The 21,675-nt window shown below is 38.1% G+C and overlaps 1 protein-coding gene across 8 annotated transcripts in view; it reads left to right on the top strand.

The window, feature by feature from the left end:
* The window catches only part of RYR2 (ryanodine receptor 2), an 805,689-nt gene that overhangs the window by 302,362 nt on the left and 481,652 nt on the right, over positions 1-21,675 (top strand). For all 8 annotated transcript variants that reach the window (XM_033200167.1, XM_033200166.1, XM_033200162.1 and 5 more), the window contains exon 3: positions 4,189-4,293. In XM_033200167.1, coding sequence (XP_033056058.1) covers positions 4,189-4,293 — 105 coding nt within the window. The remainder of the gene's footprint in view (positions 1-4,188; positions 4,294-21,675) is intronic.

The following is a 21,675-nucleotide window of genomic DNA, read 5'->3' as shown; positions in this document are numbered from 1 at the left end:
CTAAGGAAAAGATGATAATTTGCCAATGCTTGCAAATGGGAGCCACTACTCCACATGTTTGTAAAATGTTTTTTACCTTATCTTGTATTCCTGGCCTTAGGAGTCATTTTGGTTTGGGGCCATTTTTTAAAGCTGATATTTGATGAATGTATGAAACTATTTTCCAGTGATTCTGCTTTATTTTTGGGAAGTGGGAACAAAGACCCAGCATGCTACCATGGGTATAACTGAACAAATTTCAATGCTATTTGAAGAAATAGACATAGAAATGAAGAAATACTTTTAATTGTTGACTTTAAAAGGTACCAAATTATGCTGATGATTCTGTTACCTAAAATAACTAGACTATTTTTCTTTAGAGCAAAACAGACAACACTATAAATCTCTGATGTGTATTGTTTTCAGTTTTCCTGAAAGGTAAAACTTATTTTTTTATTTTTACTTTTTACTGTCTCAGCTTTTCTATTACATTTGTGTGTGTAGGGGGAGCTGGGTACAAAGAGAAAGAGAAAGCATGGTGAAGATGACTCAGAACAAAATGGGTGGCGTTTGTAAGAGACAGAGAATGGTCTTCGAAGATTGTTGGCGTGTTTATTTATGCTAACTCCCACGATCTGAAAAAATAGCTGTAGCAGGCTCATTACTCTGTGGAAAAATAAAATTCATTTGACAGAATTAATTCATTTGAAACCCATGTGGTTTTCAAGATTCTTTAAAATAACGTGCGATATTACAGCAATCCTTACTTTAACATTTTGATCTAAGTGAAGCATGAAACAATTTAAATGCACCCAGAATATAAACTTTTAAGTGTTACCAGAAAGTGTCTTTTCTTGACAATACTGGAACATTTTGGATGTTATGAACAGGTGCATAATTATAGATTTGTGTTTTCAAACACTATTTGTACAAAGTAGAATCCATGCAAGAACTGATTTTAAGAAATGAGTGGTGCTTCGTAATTTCCAGAAATGGAGAGGAATTACAGTATGCAAAACTAATGATGATATCTCACTTTACTTTTTTTATATTCTTGACACTGTGATAAGCTCTCTACATACATTATTTCATTTGTTCATAACAACCCTGTGAGAAGGGTATAATTATTATCCAGTATTTTTTGGGGAAGGAAACCGAAGATTATAAAAGTTAACAGTTAATAGGTAATGAAGCCAGTATTTTTGCTTAGGTGGTCTGTGTATAGAATCCATGCTCTTAACTATTAGGATAAGCTGATTCTAAAGCAATTAATGAATATTGGTCTGAAATCAGTCTAATGGCATGCTGGAAACAGCTCTTACACACTGCCTAGAGTTGATTGTTAGATATTTTGGATTTTTGTAAGCCAATTTGTAAACTTTGATACTTTGAAATCAGCAATGATTGGAGTATTTCACCACAGAAATGGTCAAATACAACAACTCAAGGCACTTTTTTTCAAGTCAGTTCACCAGCACACCATTTAATAACATAGTGCCCTTTCAGCAGTGCCAGAGTATAAACCCTCATATTTTAAATGGATATAAATGAAATAAATGCTTACATTAACAGTTTTGTTTTACATTAGCATTTGTCTTGATCTCAACAGCAGAGACTATAATTAGTATGGTTAGAACTTTAAAAATTAAATTTAAGAGCATGTATTCCTAAATTCCATAGTAGAAGAGAGTCCTTTTCCTAGCCTTTGAACTTTTATATGTGGATTTTAGAAAGAAAGCCCTTGTCTGACCAACTGCAGAGTGTAAAAGCAGTTAGCTGTGCCAGATTTGAGAGGACTCTTTGTTGGCTGAGATTGTCTGAGCAGGAATGGAAAGTGATTGGGTTGGGTAAACAGGAGCCCATGATAGGAGGATGGCAGAAGCCAGAAAAGGAAATTTTATTTAAAAAAAAAAAAAAAAAAAAAAAAACAGAACAAAGCATGGGAACCAGTGGGGTTTGTGGGGTCTGAGTAGGCTTTGTGGCCTTATTGTGGGCATCATTTATCCATAAAATAATTTTAACTTTAATTTTAGAACTCTAGTACTTAATTTTTCCTTGGAACCATAAAGCAGCATTTTATGCTGTGATGAAAAATCATTCCAATGGTAGTGGTTCAATTTAATAAAAATTTCAAACAGCATCAATTGTAATTTTGATGCATTGCATCAGCTTGTCAAATTGATCCTCCCAACGTTCTTTTTATGAAGAAGGCATAACTTGCTTACATGTTATGTTTAATGTATTTGTAATGTTCTTCTGATATAAAGATCCTCCATTGAACATTTGCTTGTACCTGGTTGGACTGCGTACTGGATCTTGCTTATCTAAGCAGAAGCATACATGCTTAATAACTTAAATGGTTCTCTCTAACCCACCAATCAGTTCTTTTTCATTATTTATTATTATTTATTGGAAAACATTTCCATAAATTGAACCAAAAGAAAGAAATGCACTCACAATTTAACCACCCCATCTGAATTTTCTTCCCTTTTTTAATTTAATTTTTATTTTTTGAGAACAGGGTCTTGCTCTGTCACTCAAGTTTGCGTACAGTGGTGTGACCATGGCTTACGGCAGCCTCAAACTCCTGGGCCCAAACATTCCTCTTGCCTCAGCCGTCTGAATAGTTGGGACTACAGCCATGTGCCTTTTTTTTTTTTTTCTATTTAAAAAAAATTAAGTCCTGGCACGGTGGCTCATGCCTGTAATCCCAGCACCTTGGGAGGCCGAGGCGGGTGGATCACAAGGTCAAGAGATGGGGATCATCCTGGCTAACATGGTGAAACCCCATCTCTACTAAAAATACAAAAATTAGCTGGGCACGGTGGTGGGTGCCTGTAGTCCCAGCTACTTGGGAGACTGAGGCAGAAGAATTGCTTGACTCCAGGAGGTGGAGGTTGCAGTGAGCTGAGATCGTGCTTATTGCACTCCAGCCTGGGCAATAGAGTGAGACTCTGTCTCAAAAAAAAAATTTTTTTTTTAAATTTATATAGATTAATATATGGGAAATACAAGTATAGCTCTCCTACATGCATATATTGTGTAGTGGTAAGTCTGGGCTTTTAGTGCACCCATCACCTGAATTGTGAACAGCCAGTCAATTCTTATCCTTGTTCCTTCACCTCCTGAGTTGAGATTTTGAGAATTTGTGCTGTATTGATTGAGATAGAAGTTTAAGAGAAAGAGAAAAGAAAACGAATGGAGGATGAAAAAGTAAAGCAATATACATACACACAGAACAGGACCAAGTTAGAGGCAAAATATAGCATCCAAGTTGAATAAAACAAAGTAATCACTGTGGATATCCACAAAGTCTTTGTGGATAAGGAGAAACCTGTGTCTGTGAATATTTTATACTAATTCAGTTTTGTATTTGCTTATCTTTAATATTAATTTGAGAAAAGTGTTATTTTTCTATTCTTTAATTTTTTTTATCAGCAGACTGAATGGTAAGTTAGAAATGAATGCATAAGAATCAGAGAAATCTGGATTTTAATCCTTAGTGTGAAAATTTTATAACTCTGTGACTTTGGAAAAGGAACCTAACTTCTCTGTTTATCCTGTTCACACAAGACGTAGTAATAATCCTTACTATAGACAACCACAGGAGTTATAGATAAAGCTCCCGGGGCAATGCATATCAGAGTAAGCTGTGTCTCTACATTTTCAGAGCTGTTATTGTTACTCAGCAAATGGCAGCTGTTGCTATCTGTGGTTTTTTTGTTGTTGTTATCTTTTGAGACAGAGTCTCTCTCCGTCGCCAGGTCTGGAGGTCAGTGGTGTGATCTCGGCTCACTGCAACCTCTGCCTCCCGGGTTCAAACTGTTCTCCAGCCTCAGCCTCCTGAGTAGCTGGGATTACAGGCTTGTGCCACCGCATCCAGCTAATTTTTGTATTTTTAGTAGACATGGGGTTTCACCATGTTGGTCAGGCTGGTCTCGAACTCCTGACCTCAGGGGATCCACGCACCTCGGCCTCCCAGAGTGCTGGGATTACAGGCGTGAGCCACCGTGCCTGGCCGCTATCTGTGGTTTTTAAAATGTATTAAACGTGAGGAGTAATGACAGTGTTTCTTGATGACTGGGGAACTTGCAGTAGAAAGTTGACAAATACTCTTTCTATGAAAGAAACTGGAGCCTCCTAAGGTAAGCTGGGTCTGGATGCTTGATGAAGATGACACTGCTGACGGCTCTTCCTCTTTCTGTGCAGAACGTACCCCCAGACCTCTCCATCTGCACCTTTGTGCTGGAGCAGTCTCTCTCTGTCCGGGCCCTGCAGGAGATGCTGGCTAACACCGTGGAGAAATCAGAAGGGGCAAGTACCCAATTTATGTAGACTTGTAGTATTTTAATCAGCTCAGCTACTATATGAACAATTTCTTTCACAGGTGTCAGAGATTTTCTTTTTGCTGAAATAAGTCGATGCCTTTCAGTTGGAATTTCCTTAGGATTGACTTTCTGCTTTATCCAGCATATTTGTGGTGTCTTGAAAACTAAAAAAAAAAAAAAAATCCAAGCTTGATGTGATCTATGTCACTAGGCCTCGTGCTTATGTCTGTGGTTTAAAACCAACCTTTCTTTGAGCATTTCTATGTTTTCTTGCATTTTCAGAGCTGTTATTGTTATTATTTTAACTCATCGCTTTATGCATGGCTATTTGTCATTAACCTTTATTTCATTTTCACATGTCTCTCACTATGTGACTATGTTCTGAGCTTTTTCACGGAAAGTAAAATTTCATGGCACTGTTATATATTTTAAGTAATCAAATTTTGGTGATATGGCTTTAGTCTATTGTAATTTTAAAAACAGCTAATCCTTTTCCTCCAAAAATTGATTTTTTTTTTCTTTTTTGAGATGGAGTCTTGCTCTGTTGCCCAGGCTGGAGTGCAGTGGTGCAATCTCGGCTCACTGCAAGCTCTGTCTCCCGGGTTCATGCCATTCTCCTGCCTCAGCCTCCCGAGTAACTGGGACTACAGGCGTCCGCCACCACGCTTGGCTAATTTTTTGTATTTTTAGTAGAGACAGGGTTTCACCGTGTTAGCCGGGATGGTCTTGATCTCCTGACCTCGTGATCCACCTACCTCGGCCTCCCAAAGTGCTGGGATTACAGGTGTGAGCCACCGTGCCCGGCCCTGAAATTGTTATGTGGTTTCCTAGTGCAAGTATTTTTCTTTCAAAGCCTAGTTGATTATTTTATTTTCAGTGAGACTTGCTGTGATGGATATCTGGGCTGTTACCCAGTCTTGACCAATTTATTAAAGTTTAGAATTAAGCAAGAGGATTAATGGTCAAATTTTTGTTTCCAGGTTTTTTTAATTTTTATTTTTTGGTATTGTAATTACTGCAGTGCATGGTTTAATAAAGTATAGTATTTCCAGAGATAAAACTGAAAATTTTATTTTGCCATTATTGATCTATATGTTGCTGTTGTTAATCATTACTCTGGTCTGGATGAGTAAAAAGATTAAAAAATGGTAATACATAAATGATTATCCATATAAATGAGTCATCAGTTATAACATTATTTGCATCAGCCTTGTAGTTTTTAAAATTTTAGTGTCATGCAGCTTAGGACTTTACTTGATTTGTGCATTAGTTCTAAATTAAATTTTAGCAGTATACTATTATGTAGGGAAGAGAAACTTTAGTGATTTTTATTTGGTATTAGACTAAAAGCTTATTTTACAAAAGCTTGGTATTTTAGTTTTTCAGGTTCATTTTTTGCTTATAGCAAAGTCTGAAATTATTAAAAAATATAAAGTTTCTTTTAAAAATTTTTATTCTTTCATGCAAACCTTTTCAGGTACACTTAAATTATGAAAGAAAACAATTCTCCATTTAGTTTCATTTCTACCTGAAATAACCCCTCCTGATTTTTAAACATCCCTGAGTCAGATCAACTTTGATATGCAAATCAGCCTTTATAAAGAAAGATCGTTTTTATTTGGCATTAGCATTTAGAAAAATGCATCTTGCCATTTCATCTGTCTTTATAGATAACAACTTAGAACTAACTTGCCATAAATTTAATTTTTATATTGCTAAGTTGTGTTTTTCAAATTTAACAACTTTTTTTTTTTTGAGACGGAGTCTCGCTCTGTCGCCCAGGCTGGAGTACAGTGGCCGGATCTCAGCTCACTGCAAGCTCCGCCTCCTGGGTTCACGCCATTCTCCTGCCTCAGCCTCCGAGTAGCTGGGACCACAGGCGCCCGCCACCTCGCCCGGCTAGTTTTTTTGTATTTTTTAGTAGAGACGGGGTTTCACCGTGTTAGCCAGGATGGTCTCGATCTCCTGACCTCGTGATCCGCCCGTCTCGGCCTCCCAAAGTGCTGGGATTACAGGCTTGAGCCACCGCGCCCGGCCCAAATTTAACAACTTTGAGAAGATCTTTTGTCTTCTTCAAATCATGAGGTTGGGCTAGTCAAACTCTAAAGTTTCTTGGAATAGAGGAAGTAATTTGAAATACTGTTTTAGGATTTGTGGGTTTTTTTGAGATGGAGTCTTGCTGTATTGCCCAGGTTGGTCTTGAGCTCCTGAGCTCAAGCAATCCTCCTGCCTCAGTCTCTGGAATATCTAGGATTACAGGTGTATCCCACTGTACGCAGCTTCTAGGATTTATGTTTTCAAGACATTTATTAGTTAGAATTTTTACATGAATTAGGGGTCAGGCGCCGTGGCTCACGCCTGTAATCCCAGCACTTTGGGAGGTGGAGGCGGGCGGATCACGGGGTCAGGAGATCGAGACCCTCCTGGCTAACATGGTGAAACCCAGTCTCTACTAAAAATACAAAAAATTAGCCAGGAGCGGTGGCAGGCGCCTGTAGTCCCAGGTACTCGGGAAGCTGAGGCAGGAGAATCACTTGAACCGGGAGGCGGAGCTTGCAGTGAGCCGAGATAGCGCCACTGCACTCCAGCCTGGGCGACAGAGTGAGACTCCATCTCATTAAAAAAAAAAAAAAAAAAAACATGAATTAGGAAGTATAATTTGAGAGAAAACTGCTACAAGGAAAAAACACTTTGCATGAAGCTGAAACCTATTTCTGATTACTAGTAACTTTTAGAAGGAAATCAGTGTCAAATAGCTCCACAGGTTACTGTATATTAGGGAAAGATGAAAGTTTCTGTCATACTGCTGAGTGTTTTTGATTATACCCAGAAATGATATTCATTCCTAGCTTGCCACAGGTGATGCCAGTTAACTAGCACAGCCCCAGCCACAGCGTTGGAGGAAGGGTTCTGGAAGTCTCTATTGTATTTATGGATTTGGAGGTAGCCTGAGCAATGCGGGGGGGTATCCTGGAGGACCTCTGGGGTGGTCAGGGTTAGGGAGCACTGTGGGGACTTGGGACAGCAACTGTTTACCAAGAAGGATAGATATTCTCCACTTAACCATTTTATTCATACGAGTGCGCACCAGCTAAATATCATGTCTGATGATATGTGACCCATGGATGATATGTGGCCAGTGGATGCTGCTGGCACTTGTAGGAACCAAGTCTTCTGTACTCCAGGTATCATCTTTTCTAGTGCCTGATAATGTCTCCTTTATGCTCATTATGGAACTCTAATGGGGAATCCTGTTAGCAATCAAATTACTATCTCCAGGTTAATAAATCATATGTAGTTTGCTTAAACGAAGAGCCACTTTTTCTAGGATGAAGTGTGCCAGGAAGGTAATGCGAATTTTCATGAAATCATTTCTTTCCTTTCAGATGAACAGTGAATCAAAAAGAGCCTTGTGTTCCCTGATCCCCAGCTCTTTCAGAGTCAACTTTCTTTACAAAGCCTTGTTCTTTTTTATTTAATAATTCTTTAATTTCTTATGTAATTCAGTAAATAATACTTATACTATTTCATGTCCAAAATGTTATCATATGCACATAGCAATACAAACACACTTGACGATGATAAGGAAAAATTTTCCATTTAGTACCATGGCTTTGTTTTTTGTGGTTAAGGACCATTTTGCTAGTATTCTTGGATCATGAATAAATACGTGGTTTTCATAAAATGGTTAAGGAAACTTAGCAGAAAACTCCCAATGTCATTTGTGACAAAGTAAATCATGAACATTGTGATAACAGAAGAAGAGGTGTGTAAGATGAAATGGGAGAAAATATTACCTAATCTATGAAGTTTTGATTCCCTAAAAAGTTGCTTATTTTGACTATTAGTAAAATAATTCATATTTTTGTGGCACCAAAATCATTCTGAAGGATTTCATCTAAGTGGATTTTCTTAAAATGTCTGTTTAATTAAAAAAATACATATATATATATATTAAAACAGAGACCTAGATCCAATATCTATATAATTACATTGACTATCAGTTAGCTTTTATTCTTATTAAAATCATGTCAATGGTAAATAGGCCAAGACCTGTTTATGTCAGTAGCTGCCCACAGAACCTTTCGGATCTTGAGGATGGAGACAGTACACAGGCAATGAGAAGGAGGAGGTGTCTGTTGAGCAGCACCTCTCTTCCACCCCGTTTTCTCTGGGCATCTGCCTATGCACATTCTTGCTTCTGCTGTTCTTTCTATTTCCCCCACTGGTTTTACTGTGGTTCTGGATAATGTCGCTTGCAAGTCTACCTCTGTATTGCTCTTCTTGCTCTCCAGATCTATTTTGCATATGGATGATATAGCATAGGGTTAAAAACGGGCTTTGTTGTCTTAGAGAACTGCTTGAGGATACCAGTTCTGCCATAGTTAGCTCTGTGGCTTTGGGAAGGATAACTTTATCATCAAGGCTTAGTAATGATTAAATGATGGTGCATGTTGTTATTGTTTTACTTATTCTTTTTTGTATACTTTTAAACTCCCTGGGTTGGACTGTTGCTAATTCCTGACTGCCTTTTCTCTGGCCTTGATGGCTTTCTTCCTTCTTTGGGACATAGCCAGTCCAAAATTCCCACTTCCTCCCCTCGACCCCAGTATCCTAACCAATTCTGGCACATGTAGTTTGCCAATTTAATGATGCCATGACAGTGTTAGAATAGAGAGTTGATGATAGCATTTGCTTATTTCCATGTGTTTTGTAGTTAATAAAGTTTCATAATTTAGGTGATACTGTGGTTTTGGCTGTTCCTTTTATCTTAATTCACAAAATTATGATAGACACTTTTCTCTCATACCATTTTATTTGTAATGCCTAATTTAATTTAAGGATTTCATCTCATATGAGTACAGATACCAAGTTAGAGGTGGCATAGTAGAGTAGAAAGGGCTTTGGTTTTGGAGTCCAGGAAATTTACTGAAAATTCTTCTTCAAGTAATATTTATAATAATTACCATCTGTTGAAAAGGCATTGCTTTGGTTTAATGCCATGAGTCCAATATATGGCTTGCATATTCTGTTTAGGACAGCATATTTTAAAGTACACATTGAGTATCCTTTCTGCCTTTCGGTTTAATTGTTTCTGGGGGAATTGTAGGACCCTGTCCTTTTCAACTCTAGCTTATGGCCGCTTGACTGGGTCCCTTTATTATTAGAATATTGTAGATTGAACTAGAGAAAAAATTAAAATTAACCATTCTTTTCTCCTTACATCCTGCTCTTTGATGGAGAAATAGATTAACATTTATGATTTAAGTGATTATGATTTGGATCATTCATTCATTTGCTATATATTCCTCATGAGCATGGGCACTGGTACTGGTAGTTTGCCACTATGTCAGTTGTGAATGATACTTTGAATATCTATAAAATTCACAATGTAATGTTATAAATATTGTGATGAGCAAATAATATTGAATTGAATATTAAATAAATCCAATTCTAATCATTTAGTGTTAACTTTTTCAACATTTATAAGATAAATTATATCTTATAAAGGCTCTGTATAGAAATTTAAGTGTGTTTTTGGTCATCAATGGGTTTACAACTGCAGGGATAGAAAAACAATTATAGTATAATTTCATGTATGTTCTAGAAGTGTATATAATGATCATGTTAGCATGAAGAAAGAATTGTGTATGTGTAGCTTGTTATTCTTTAAATTTTCATGGCACTTTTTAGAATCATTTCCAAAGCAATTAGAAGTAATATTAAAATTATTAATAGAAAAATCATTTCAAAATTTTTTCCAAGGAACAATTTGAGCTCAGTAGGCAATTCCTTAAAATTTTAATAGAAAATAGGCCAGGCATGGTGGCTCACGCCTGTAATCCCAGCACTTTGGGAGGCCGAGGCAGGCGGATCACGAGGTCAGGAGATCGAGACCATCCTGGTTAACACGGTGAAACCCTGTCTCTACTAAAAAATACAAAAAATTAGCCGGACCAGGTGGCGGGCGCCTGTAGTCCCAGCTACTCGGGAGGCTGAGGCAGGAGAATGACGTGAACCTGGGAGGTGGAGCTTGCAGTGAGCCAAGATGGTGCCACTGCACTCCAGCCTGGGTGACAGAGCAAGACTCTGTCTCAAAAAAAAAAAAAAAATTTAATAGAAAATAATACTTGTCAGGAAGACAATCCAAAACATGTCCAGAGATATTCTGAAAATGATTTTTATGTTTCAGTTTAGTAAAATGGCTTGTTTTATAAGAAACTGTAATGATGTTTCCTCTTTCCAAATTATGTACTGTCTTCAAAGTACAAAATATTACAATGACTTAATTATTAACAGAGGTATAGATCAGACTCAGACATGTCCAGCTTTTATGAAAAATGGAGCTGTAGAATGTGGAGTAGTAAAACACTTGTGTTGGCCAGGAGCAGTGGCTGGCACCTGTAATCCCAGCACTTTGGGAGGCCAAGGTGGATGGATCACCTGAGGTCAGGAGTTTGACACCAGCCTGGCCAATGTGGAGAACCTATGAATTTCATAGAATCTCTATGAAAAATACAAAAATTAGCCGGGTGTGGTGGCACACACCTGTAATCCCAGCTACTCGGGAGGCTGAAACAGGAGAATTGCTTGAACCCGGGAGATGGAGTTTGCAGAGAGCGGGTGCTCCAGCCTGGGCAACAAAGTGAGACTGCATCTCAAAATAAATAAATAAATAAATAAGCAAATAAATAAATAAATAAATAAAACACAACACTTGTGTCATTCTTTTTATAAAACCCCTGTCTCTTTAAGACATGTACTCTAAGAACATTAAAAAATGCATGCGGCCGGGCGCGGTGGCTCAAGCCTGTAATCCCAGCACTTTGGGAGGCCGAGACGAGCGGATCACGAGGTCAGGAGATCGAGACCATCCTGGCTAACACGGTGAAACCCCGTCTCTACTAAAAATACAAAAAACTAGCCGGGCGAGGTGGCGGGCGCCTGTAGTCCCAGCTACTCGGGAGGCTGAGGCAGGAGAATGGCGTGAAACCCGGGAGGCGGAGCTTGCAGTGAGCTGAGATCCGGCCACTGCACTCCAGCCCGGGCGACAGAGCGAGACTCCGTCTCAAAAAAAAAAAAAAAAAAAAAAAAAAATGCATGGGACTGGGCACGGTGGCTCACACCTGTCAGCCCAGCGCTTTGGGAGGCTGAGGCATGTGGATCACTTGAGGTCAGGAGTTCAAGACCAGCCTGGCCAACATGATGAAACCCCATCTCTACTAAAACCACAAAAAATTAACCAGGCGTGGTGACATGTGCCTATAATCCCAGCTGCTTGGGAGGCTGAGGCACAAGAATCGCTTGAACATGGGAGGTGGAGTTTGCAGTGAGCCCAGATCGTGCCACTGCACTCCAGCCTGGGCAACAGAGCGAGTCTCCATCTCAAAAAAAAAAAAAAAAAATGCATTGGGAAGCAACTGACTAAATTTACTGCTATATAAATTAAAAAATATACATTTTTGAAACACTGAGGCCCCATAAATTACTTTTTAAAAGTACATTTATCAAACATTGAAGCTCCAATTTCAGACAGGTAATTGCACCTAAGATCATTTTATATAAATTCAAGAGCAAAAGAGGAAGAAGATCTGTGTATTATCTCCGGTGGTTAAAGTTCATAGATTATAGTGCAAACTCCCTGAGTTCATTTCCTGGTAACATAAGTTACTTAACCTTTCTGTGCCTCAATTTTCTCATTTATAATGTGGGAAAAATACTAGCATCTCCCTTTGTTGTGAGAATTAAATAATACAAGTAAAATGTGTAGAACAATCCCAGCATGCAAGAAGCACTGTGGGTATGCTGTCATCATTGTGATGGTCTCTGCATTGAGTATGCCTGAGTAAGCTCCTACCAGATCTGATCCTTCTGAAAAAAACAACTATAATCTCTGGACAAAATACAAAAACAAAACAATGAGCACCCACAATAGTAAAACCTTCAATTACCTGGAGTCCCTAGCTGTAGTTGCTCTATAGCTGCTGTTACAAGATACTGCCAAGTTGATGACTTAAAACAACATACATTAATTATCTTCTAGTGTTAGAGGTCACAAGTCTAAAAATCAATCTCCATGGGCTAAAATCAGGGTGTTGGCAGCACTACATTGATTCCAGGGACTCTAGGGAAGAATCTGTTTCCTTGCCTTTTCTAGCCTACATTCTTGCCTTTGACCCATCCTCCACTCTTAAAGCCAGCAGTGACCTACCATGTCACATCTTCACAAGTCCCAGGGATTAGGATGTGGATAGACGTGCTGAGCTTGAGTAAGATGTTATTGAAAGATCAAATGAAAGTGAGAGCAATCCAGCTGAAAAATGACTGAAAAGTATACTTTTTGATTTGACAGGAGCCTGATTTTCTTGCAAACCAGTCAATAGGAATTTCAATCTATCTTATGTACAACATGCCAATTCATAGATTCACATACATTATGCATTTAACGGGCTTCATTCTCTGAAGGTTTTCTGAGTTTTCAGTAGTTAATCATATGATTTAGAATTTAAGTATATTTTCATATTGCATGCATAGTAGATACTAATTACTTTTAACAATAACATTAATGAAAAATAACTTAAAAAAATGAGGATATCTATAAATGCAATTTGTTGAGTTCCTGTTGTATTCCAGACAGGCATCTTCCTGAAACACAAATACAAAATAGTGAGTGTGGTATTATTTTTCTTTGTGAATAGGAGCCCGTTCAGTCTTTGGCTATAGTCTCTTCTGTGGGAGATAACAGTATTTAAAATGTGGTCACAATTCCAACAGTAGATTTTAATGTTTCTTTTATATCCTCATTCTTCTGGTCTTTTGGTATCTGCTCAGAGGCACTACATTGTAAAGCCTTCTTTGTTCAAGCTCTAGGGCAGATAGAGCAAGGATCAAAATGAAAAGAGTTAATGTTGTGTCCACTCTAGTTGAGTTTTATGTTGATGATTTCTTTCTATTAAGGCACATTCGGGTAATGTGGAGGAAAAAGGAAGAGTTGATGAATTTTGTGGTTCATATGATATAAATTATGTTCTGTATATTATTAAAAGTAGATTTCTCAAATGGCTGGGCTAATGACTCACTGGAAAAAAATGAGGTTTAACACTTGACATTGTTCGTCCATTTTCAAATATGCTCTGTATAAGTCTCCAGTAAAATACAGAATTAAACTCCATTAAAATATGGAACTAGGATGTAAAACTGTGACCATACTTTAAATAGTGTAGATGTGGAGATATCTGTCACTGAAGAGACTATAGCCAAAGGCTGAACAGGCTCCTATTAACAAAGAAACGTAATACCACACTCATTATGTTTTATTTGTGTTTCAGGAAGATGCCTGCCTGGAATATAAGAACTCAACAAATTGCATTTATATATATCCTCAATTGTTTATTTAGTTATTTTTAATTAATGCTATTGTTAAAAGTAATTAGTGTCTACTAAGCATACAATATGCAAATATACTTAAATTTAAATTCTAAATCATTAAAATGTTTTATTTTTATAACAGTAATATATGAGTATGAAATAAAAATACCCTCTTCATAATCCTTATTCTCCCCTAAGATAACCACAGCTAAAAGATTGGTATATAGCCATATATAACGTTATGCATAAAAATATTATATAAATGGAATCATATACTGTCTTGTCATCTTTTACCATTTAATTATATATGGTTTTTTAAAAATAAGGACACAAAATGTCCAGAGGAAGAGAAGATTCAGATTTAGTTGATCCAAGCTCTGGCTCAGATTTCCGTAGTTCTCTTTGGTCTGTTCTGTGTTTGCTTGGTTCACAGACTAGCTTCCCACATGACTGCAAGATACTTTGTAGGAATTTCAGGGATGATATCCAAAGTCAACATCATCTATAGGCACAAAGACTTTCTTTATTTCTAAAAGCAAGACCCGGGCAGAATTTCCCTCATGCCCATTGTCACACACCCATAGCTAATTTATTTACTCACAAGAGAAAATGGGGCCAGCACAACTGGCTCTGACCATGGGGATGGCAATAGGGAAGGATACTTCTAAGAACTAGGTTCTTTTATTTGGAGAAGGAAAAGAATTGTATGTGAAAATGAAGGTCAGATAATTTCTAACATTGTCTGCTACATCATATAGCAGATACATAGTTAGCATCTGTATGCTTTCACTGGAAATGTTTATATTTGGGACTCCGCATGTTCTTGAGCCAAACCAGGACCAACAAGGGAAATCTTTGCCTAGGAAAACAAATCCAACTGTGCTCAGGTGTCTCCATGGCCAAGAAATAGAAAGCACATGTCCATTCTCCACCTGTCTCATTCATACGGTATTCATTCCACAAACAGAGATTGAGTTACTTTTGTGCATTCTGGAGCTAGGGGGACAGGGATGAATAACAATGCCTGCTCGCTCTTGAGACTCTTAGCAATCTAATAATAAAGAGAGTAGATAAATAGAATGTGGTATGAACCTACTTTCATAGTAAAGAGTTCAATCAGAGAACAGAGGAGAGATCTAATTACCTACCCAACACTCTCCCGTTGTACGTCCTCATAGCTGTGAAATGCTGAATGGATTAGTGTGTGTTTATATTGTAGACAATATGATGCTACTAGCTATTTAGAATCTGAAACTTCCATTCTCAAATATCTAGTCTAAGTTGACATTATTTTAAGGGACTGTGTTCTGTTTACTTTCCTATTCAGGAACATCTCTGGTAAAGCATAAATAATACTTCCATAATTAGATTATAATGCCAATAAATTCACAAATTTACTCATTAATGTGATATTTAGCCAGCATCTTGTCCAAAGCCTCTGTATATAAATATGTACCTACCCTTCGTCTGCAAAATTGATGCAGTGATGTAAAGGTGAATGTGATTATAATCTCCTGCAGGGCTCATAGCTAAAAATATTCACTGAGTAACAATTATCCATCTATCACTTAGGTGAATGTGGAAACTTGTCTGTGGTTGAAAGATGCGTCTTTCAGTTTTACTGTCTTTCTGTGTCTAGAAAGACAACCTTCTACTCAGAAGCCAAGGATATTCCATATTTCTAAGTATTTGAATGACGTGGTTTCCAGACTCTGTCATCAAACTCAATAAGGAGGTCAATTTAAGCAGCATGTAATTTAATCACAGTGGCGTAGTTAGGCACTGTTTTAGATTATGAATCTTGAATGTATAGATTATTTTATTTGATTAGTCTCATTCAATTTGAACATCTTCCTCAGCTATTTGTGTGTGTTTAAAATAGAAAAAAATTTCATTTGTAAACATATGATAGCAAATAAATGACATGGTGTCTTTCTGATTCAATTGTAATAAACCATTCTGCAATTTATGAGTGACTTAAAGATATGTGGAACCTATTGAGTCAGCCATTCTCAATGTTTTTTCTTTTTTTGAGATAGAGTCTCATTCTATCACCCAGGCTGGAGTGCAATGGTGCAATATCCTTCCCAAAAAACAAACACAAAAGCAAAAACAACAACTAACACTTCTTCCTGCATTTTTTTTTTTTTTTTGTGTGTGTGTATGTGTTTTCTTCAAAACACTCAACACCTTCTGAAGACTATGTAATCCTGGTCTGTTTATTGCCTTCCTATCCCCATTAGAGTGTAAATCTCAGGAGGGCAGGCCCCTGGGTCTGTGGTATTCACTTGCTATACAACTAACATCCAAGACAATGCATGTTATGTACTAGATATTCAGGAAATATTTGCTGACTGGAGGGTCTGTGGTATTCACTTTTATACCACTAATATCCAAGACAATGCATGTTATATACTAGATAGGAAATATTTGCTGACTAGAGGGACTATGAGATAGAGTTTACAGACCAAAAATTGAGGGGCTGAAAAGTACTGTAGTTAACAGTTTTGGACATATGGTAGAGCCTTCTTGTCTGTTAAGTACAGCTGTTTTTGAATTTGCCTCTCTATGTTGGGAGAAGAGGCATATTTTTGAAAGGGAAAGTCAGAAAATAACCTTTTGGATTCGGTAATCCTCCATCCTTATTTGCCTGACACAGTCCAGGTTAATACCTGTGGTCACAGCTTAACCACTATTAGTTCCCCCTTTGGTTGTCCAGAGTGTCCCTGTCTGGTTGAGAAATTACATGGTCATCCCTAGTCATGGTGTCTTTGTGAATCAGATACAACTTATAGAATCTATTTACAGAAGGCAATACAAATAATATGCACGCATACAAAATCTTGTATTTCGTCTCTGATTTGAAGACTTAAGAGAAGTCTTCCTTTTATTGAGTTAAATAACTTCTTTTTTTTTTTTCCCACTTAATTCTAGTTCTGTTACCCATGCTGGAGTGCAGTAGTATGATCATAGCTCTCTGCAGCCTCCAGTGCTGGGTCTCAAGGGATCCTCCTGCCTCCTTAGTAGCCAGGACCACAGGCACAAGCCACCATGCCTGGCTAATTAAATTTTTTTCTTTTGGTAAAGATGGGTTCTTGGTATATTGCCCAGGCTGGCCTTGAACTCCTGACCTTAAGTGATCCTCCCAGCTTAACCTCCCAAAATGTTGGGATTACAGGTGTGAGCCACCTCACCCAGCTCACACAACCTCTTTAGTGATTGATACAGTCACACATTCTGAGAAGATACACTTTTTTTGCAAGTAATCCCAGAAGTGTGAGAGAAGGGCAAAGACCAGCAGGATCTACACAACTTGAGGATCACACAGACCAGATGGAACACTCTGATAGTGAGCATGAGGTCAGTACTGGTAGTACAACCTGATTACTTTCATGTGGCTTCTGAGATCAGGCCACATGTGACCCCTGACTTCATGGTGAAGCATTAACTCTTAAGACCACGTGGAACTGTAGAAGAGTCCTTTGCTGGCACCAGAAATCTTAGAACGGTCCTTAGACCACTGAAAAAAGTACAAAGAGCAGCGCAGGGAAGAGCACACAGAATGGGCCTCATATTGCTGCACACTGATTTCCATAGCCCTGGAAAATGTGAGCCATATGTGAGACGAGAAGAACATATTGAAAGCCTTGCAGTATCTGACAAAAGAGAAAAGTGGCCAGGTGCTGTGGCCCACGCCTGTAATCTAAGCACTTTGGGAGTCTGAGGTGGGAGGATCACTTGAGCCTAGGAGTTTGAGACCAGCTTGGGCAACATGGTGAAACTGTCTCTACAAAAAATAAAAAAAATAATTAGCTGGACATGGTGGCTAATAGCCATAGCCAGCATACCTATAGACCCAGCTACTTCAGAGGCTGAGGTGGTGGGATTGCTTAAGCCTGGAAGATCAAGGCTGCAGTGAGCTGTGCTTGTGCCACCGCACTCTAACCTGGATGACGGAGCAAGATGCCGTCTCAAAAAAAAAAAGAACAACAACAACAAAACCAAACCCAAATCTCAAACAACAATGAATCAGATTGGACAGTGCAAAGATAGAGTTAAATGAAAGTTAAATAACACCAGAAACCACAGAAGAAACAGCAGCTAAACCAGCAAAATTAAATACTTCGTAAGCTGGTGGTAATTGCATTTGTTCACTCTCTTGATATGTGACAAGTAACCACGTTCTAGATTCTGTGTAGAGAAAATAGTGAGAGCGAACTGAGTTACTACAGATGCCTCTTCCAGAACAGGACATACATGGAACGTGTGCCTTGTAAGTATAAACACTCAATAAATAATTTTTTTTTCAGATGAAGAAATAGAAACAATGTACCAAAGTCAACGATTAAAAACTGTGATTATCTTTACACAGTCATGGACTGGAAGTTTTGTTTCTAATAGTTCCCAGAATAGAAGTATTTGTGTGAATGACAATTATATTACATGTAAGGAAATTAATTATATCATTTATTGATTCTTGAGGTACAGGCTCTAAAGCTCCAGCATGGATTTGATGTGGGTGGTATTGATTTGATTTGTATGTGGTTTCCCCATAAGGTTTTTTTTTTTCTTTCTTTTTTTGGAGACAGAATTTAGATCTTGTTGCTTGGGCTGGAGTACAATGGCATGGTCTTGGCTCACTGCAACCTCTGCCTCCTGGGTTAAAGCGATTCTCCTGCCTCAGCCTCCCAAGTAGCTGGGAGGCACCCACCACCACGCCTGGCTAATTTTTGTGTATTTTTAGTACAGATGGGATTTCTCCATGTTGGCCAGGCTGGTCTTGAACTCCTAACCTCAAGTGATCCGCCTGCCTTGGCCTCCCACAGTGCTGGGATTACAGGCGTGAGCCACTACGCCCGGCCCCCATAAGGAGTTTTTAGTTCCTCTGGAAATTATTCAAGCATTGGTTAGGAACAAATATGTGCAGCTGGTTGAATCCAGCTAATGACTGGATTATTCTCATGGCATTTTGTCAGGGGCTGCCTTGATAATGTCTTCTTAGATCTAGGTGTTTAACTTGCCTGTAAGTATTGCGCACTGTCCCTCCAGCAGACCGTTCCTAATTTAATTGCTATCATATGACCTCAGTTCTTACAAAGGAATCTAAAACTGTCATCTTACTTTATTTCTAGCTCTAATTAGTTCTTTATACTATTAGTTATCTATCCAAACTGAACTCAGTCCCTAAATATGCTACACTTTCTTCAGGTATATATTCTCCACATTGTTACCACACTAATTCCTCAACCTAGAATTCTGAGCCTTTCAAAAGTTTACCCCAGCCTTCTCTGCAAATGTCCAAGGAGGTGTCTTCCTTAAACCCTTTCATGAATCTCCCAGCCAGAAGTAGTATTTCTACTTATAGAGTTCCTTTTCACTGGATGTCCACATTTTCTTATTTTTGTCTCTCATTTTATATAGTGATTATTTGATATGTATTTTATACATTTTATTTACATTAGAATATGGTTTTGTTCAATGTCCATTCTTTAACCAACACCACATTGTCTTGATTCCTGTAGTTTTATAGTAAGTCTTTTTTTTGTTTTTGAGACGGAGTCTCGCTCTGTCACTAGGCTGGAGTGCAGTAGCGCCATCTTGGCTCACTGCAACTAACCTCTGCCTCCTGGATTCAAGCAGTTCTCCTGCCTCAGCCTTCTGAGTAGCTGGGACTACAGGCCCCCACCACCATACCCAGCTAATTTTTGTATTTTTAGTAGAGACAGGGTTTCACCTTGTTGGCCAGGATGGTCTTGATCTCCTGACCTTGTGATCCGCCCACCTCGGACTCGCAAAGTGCTGGGATTACAGGTGTGAGCCACCGTGCCCGGCCTATAGTAAGTCTTGAAGTTATGTGATGTCTGTCTCTGACTTTGTTCTTCTCCAATATTGTGATTATTGTGGGTGTTTTGTCTTCCCATATAAATTTTAAAATCAGTTTGTAAAAATCTACAAAATAAATTGCTGAGATTTTGATTGGGATGTACTGAATTGTTAGAAAGTTTAAAAAAATTTCTGTATTCCTGTATTTACCCACCAGATTTTCATAGTGGATAGACCTAACATTTATTTCAGACTTTATTATTATATGAAATTTATTATTCATAATAGATCTAAGCCTGGGAGGTCAAGGCTGAAGTGCTACTATACTCCAGCCTGGGCGAAAGAGAGAGACTCTGCCAAAAAGAAAAAAAGAAAAAAAGAAATGTACGTATCCTGAGGATTTGAACAAATTCAGAAAACATTGAAACAGTGTTACATGAGCTGGAATTTATTTAAGAGTAGTAATCAAGTTGATTTTTTTTCTATTAATTTTAGCTAAGCAAAAGTTCCATCATTATTCGTGACCGATGATTTCTTTCCTTATATTTATTCTGACTTTTTAATCATACATTTAAATTAATAGACATTCCCAGAGGTGTTACTCTAAGCTGAATATTTTCTGACAAAGTCTATTATTGTGTCTAATAACACTCTTTATCACTATATTTTAGAAATGTCTAGTATTAAGATTAGTCCCCCTCTTTCTTTTCCCCTCCCCCCCAAATTGTTCTTACTCTTTTTGACTATCTCCCAAATGAAATTACTTGTGGAATTTAATTTCAATTAGTAATTCTGATAAGTAGCCTCCATGGAAGAGACTTACTATATGCTTTACTTAGCACCCGTCCATCTACTCGAGTTTGTTAACATTAAGGTTTATGCAACAGCCACTTTTATAATATTCTGTGCTTAGAGAAAGGAGATTTTGATAATTTTGAGTTAGTGCATATCCAGGCTGGGTGCGGTGGCTCATACCTGTAATCCCGGTACTTTGCAAGCGTCAGGCGGGCAGATCACTTGAGCCCAGGAGTTCGAGACCAGCCTGGGAACATGACGAGACTCTGTCTCTACAAAAAAATAAAAGAATTAGCCAGGTGTGGTGCAATGTGCCTGTAGTCCCAGCTGCCTGGAAGGCTGAGAGGTGGGAAGATTGCTTGAGCCTGGGATGTCAAGGCTGAAGTGAGTGCTACTACTGCTACTATACTCCAGCCTGGTGAAGAGAGAGACTCTGCCTCAAAAAAAAAAAAAAAAAAAAAAAAAAAAAAAAAAAAATCCTGAGAATTTGAACAAATTCAGAAAACATTGCAATAGTAGTACGTGAACTTTTCCTATTCTAAAGTAAGAATAATTTAGAAAGTAGTAGATCTTAGTTCTTTATTACCTAGTTTAAATTTTAAAAGAAAGCATTTATACTTATGCATAAAATTTCTAAACCCTTTCCTTGTATTGAGTTGTGTGTGTGTTAGTGTATGAGATTGCTGAGTTTGTTGTACTAAGTCGGCTTCATTGTTTGACAGATCTAAAAAAACGGGGAGAGTTCTGCCTGACTAATACTGCGAAACTAGTAAAGTCAGGAAATTGGGCTGACATTTAATTAAGTCAATTACTGGCCTCACTTTTGTGCTTCATTTGCTCATTTAAACTTATGGTAAATTTCTTTCTCAGACTAATGGCAGAAAAGACTTTGTGGTCTCATGCTGTTAAAGTGCATATCATCTACAATATTACAGTATGAAGCGATGCTTTTCCTTTTATTTATAATTCTCCCACATTAATGTCGTGTCTGTCTGTTCTAATTTAGTGCTTTGTATTTTTCATTTTAAAAGTACCTGGTCTGCTCCTGTGAACATTGAGGTAGATACCTCGGTTTGAGGTCCTGTGAATCTGTGATTCTGTTATTTGTAAACATGTATGAAAATGGAAAAGAGGTTGGGCGTGGTGGCTCACACCTATAATCCTAGCACTTTGGGAGGCAGGAGGATTGCTTAAAGCTGAGAGTTTGAGAGCAGCCTGGGCAACAAAGAGAGACCCCTGTCTCTACAAAAACAAAAAACAAAAAAACAATAAAAACCAAAACAAAAAAACTAGCTGGATGTGGTGGTGTGCACCTGTAGTCCCAGCTACTCAGGAGGCTGAGGTGGGAGGATTACTAGAGCCTAGGAGTTCCATGCTGCCC

Source organism: Trachypithecus francoisi, unplaced genomic scaffold (genome assembly GCF_009764315.1).
Source record: "Trachypithecus francoisi isolate TF-2019V2 unplaced genomic scaffold, Tfra_2.0 Lachesis_group5, whole genome shotgun sequence".
Taxonomy (NCBI): Eukaryota; Metazoa; Chordata; class Mammalia; order Primates; family Cercopithecidae; genus Trachypithecus; species Trachypithecus francoisi.
Note: the sequence above shows the minus strand (reverse complement) of the source record. Positions and strands in the feature narration are given on the sequence as shown.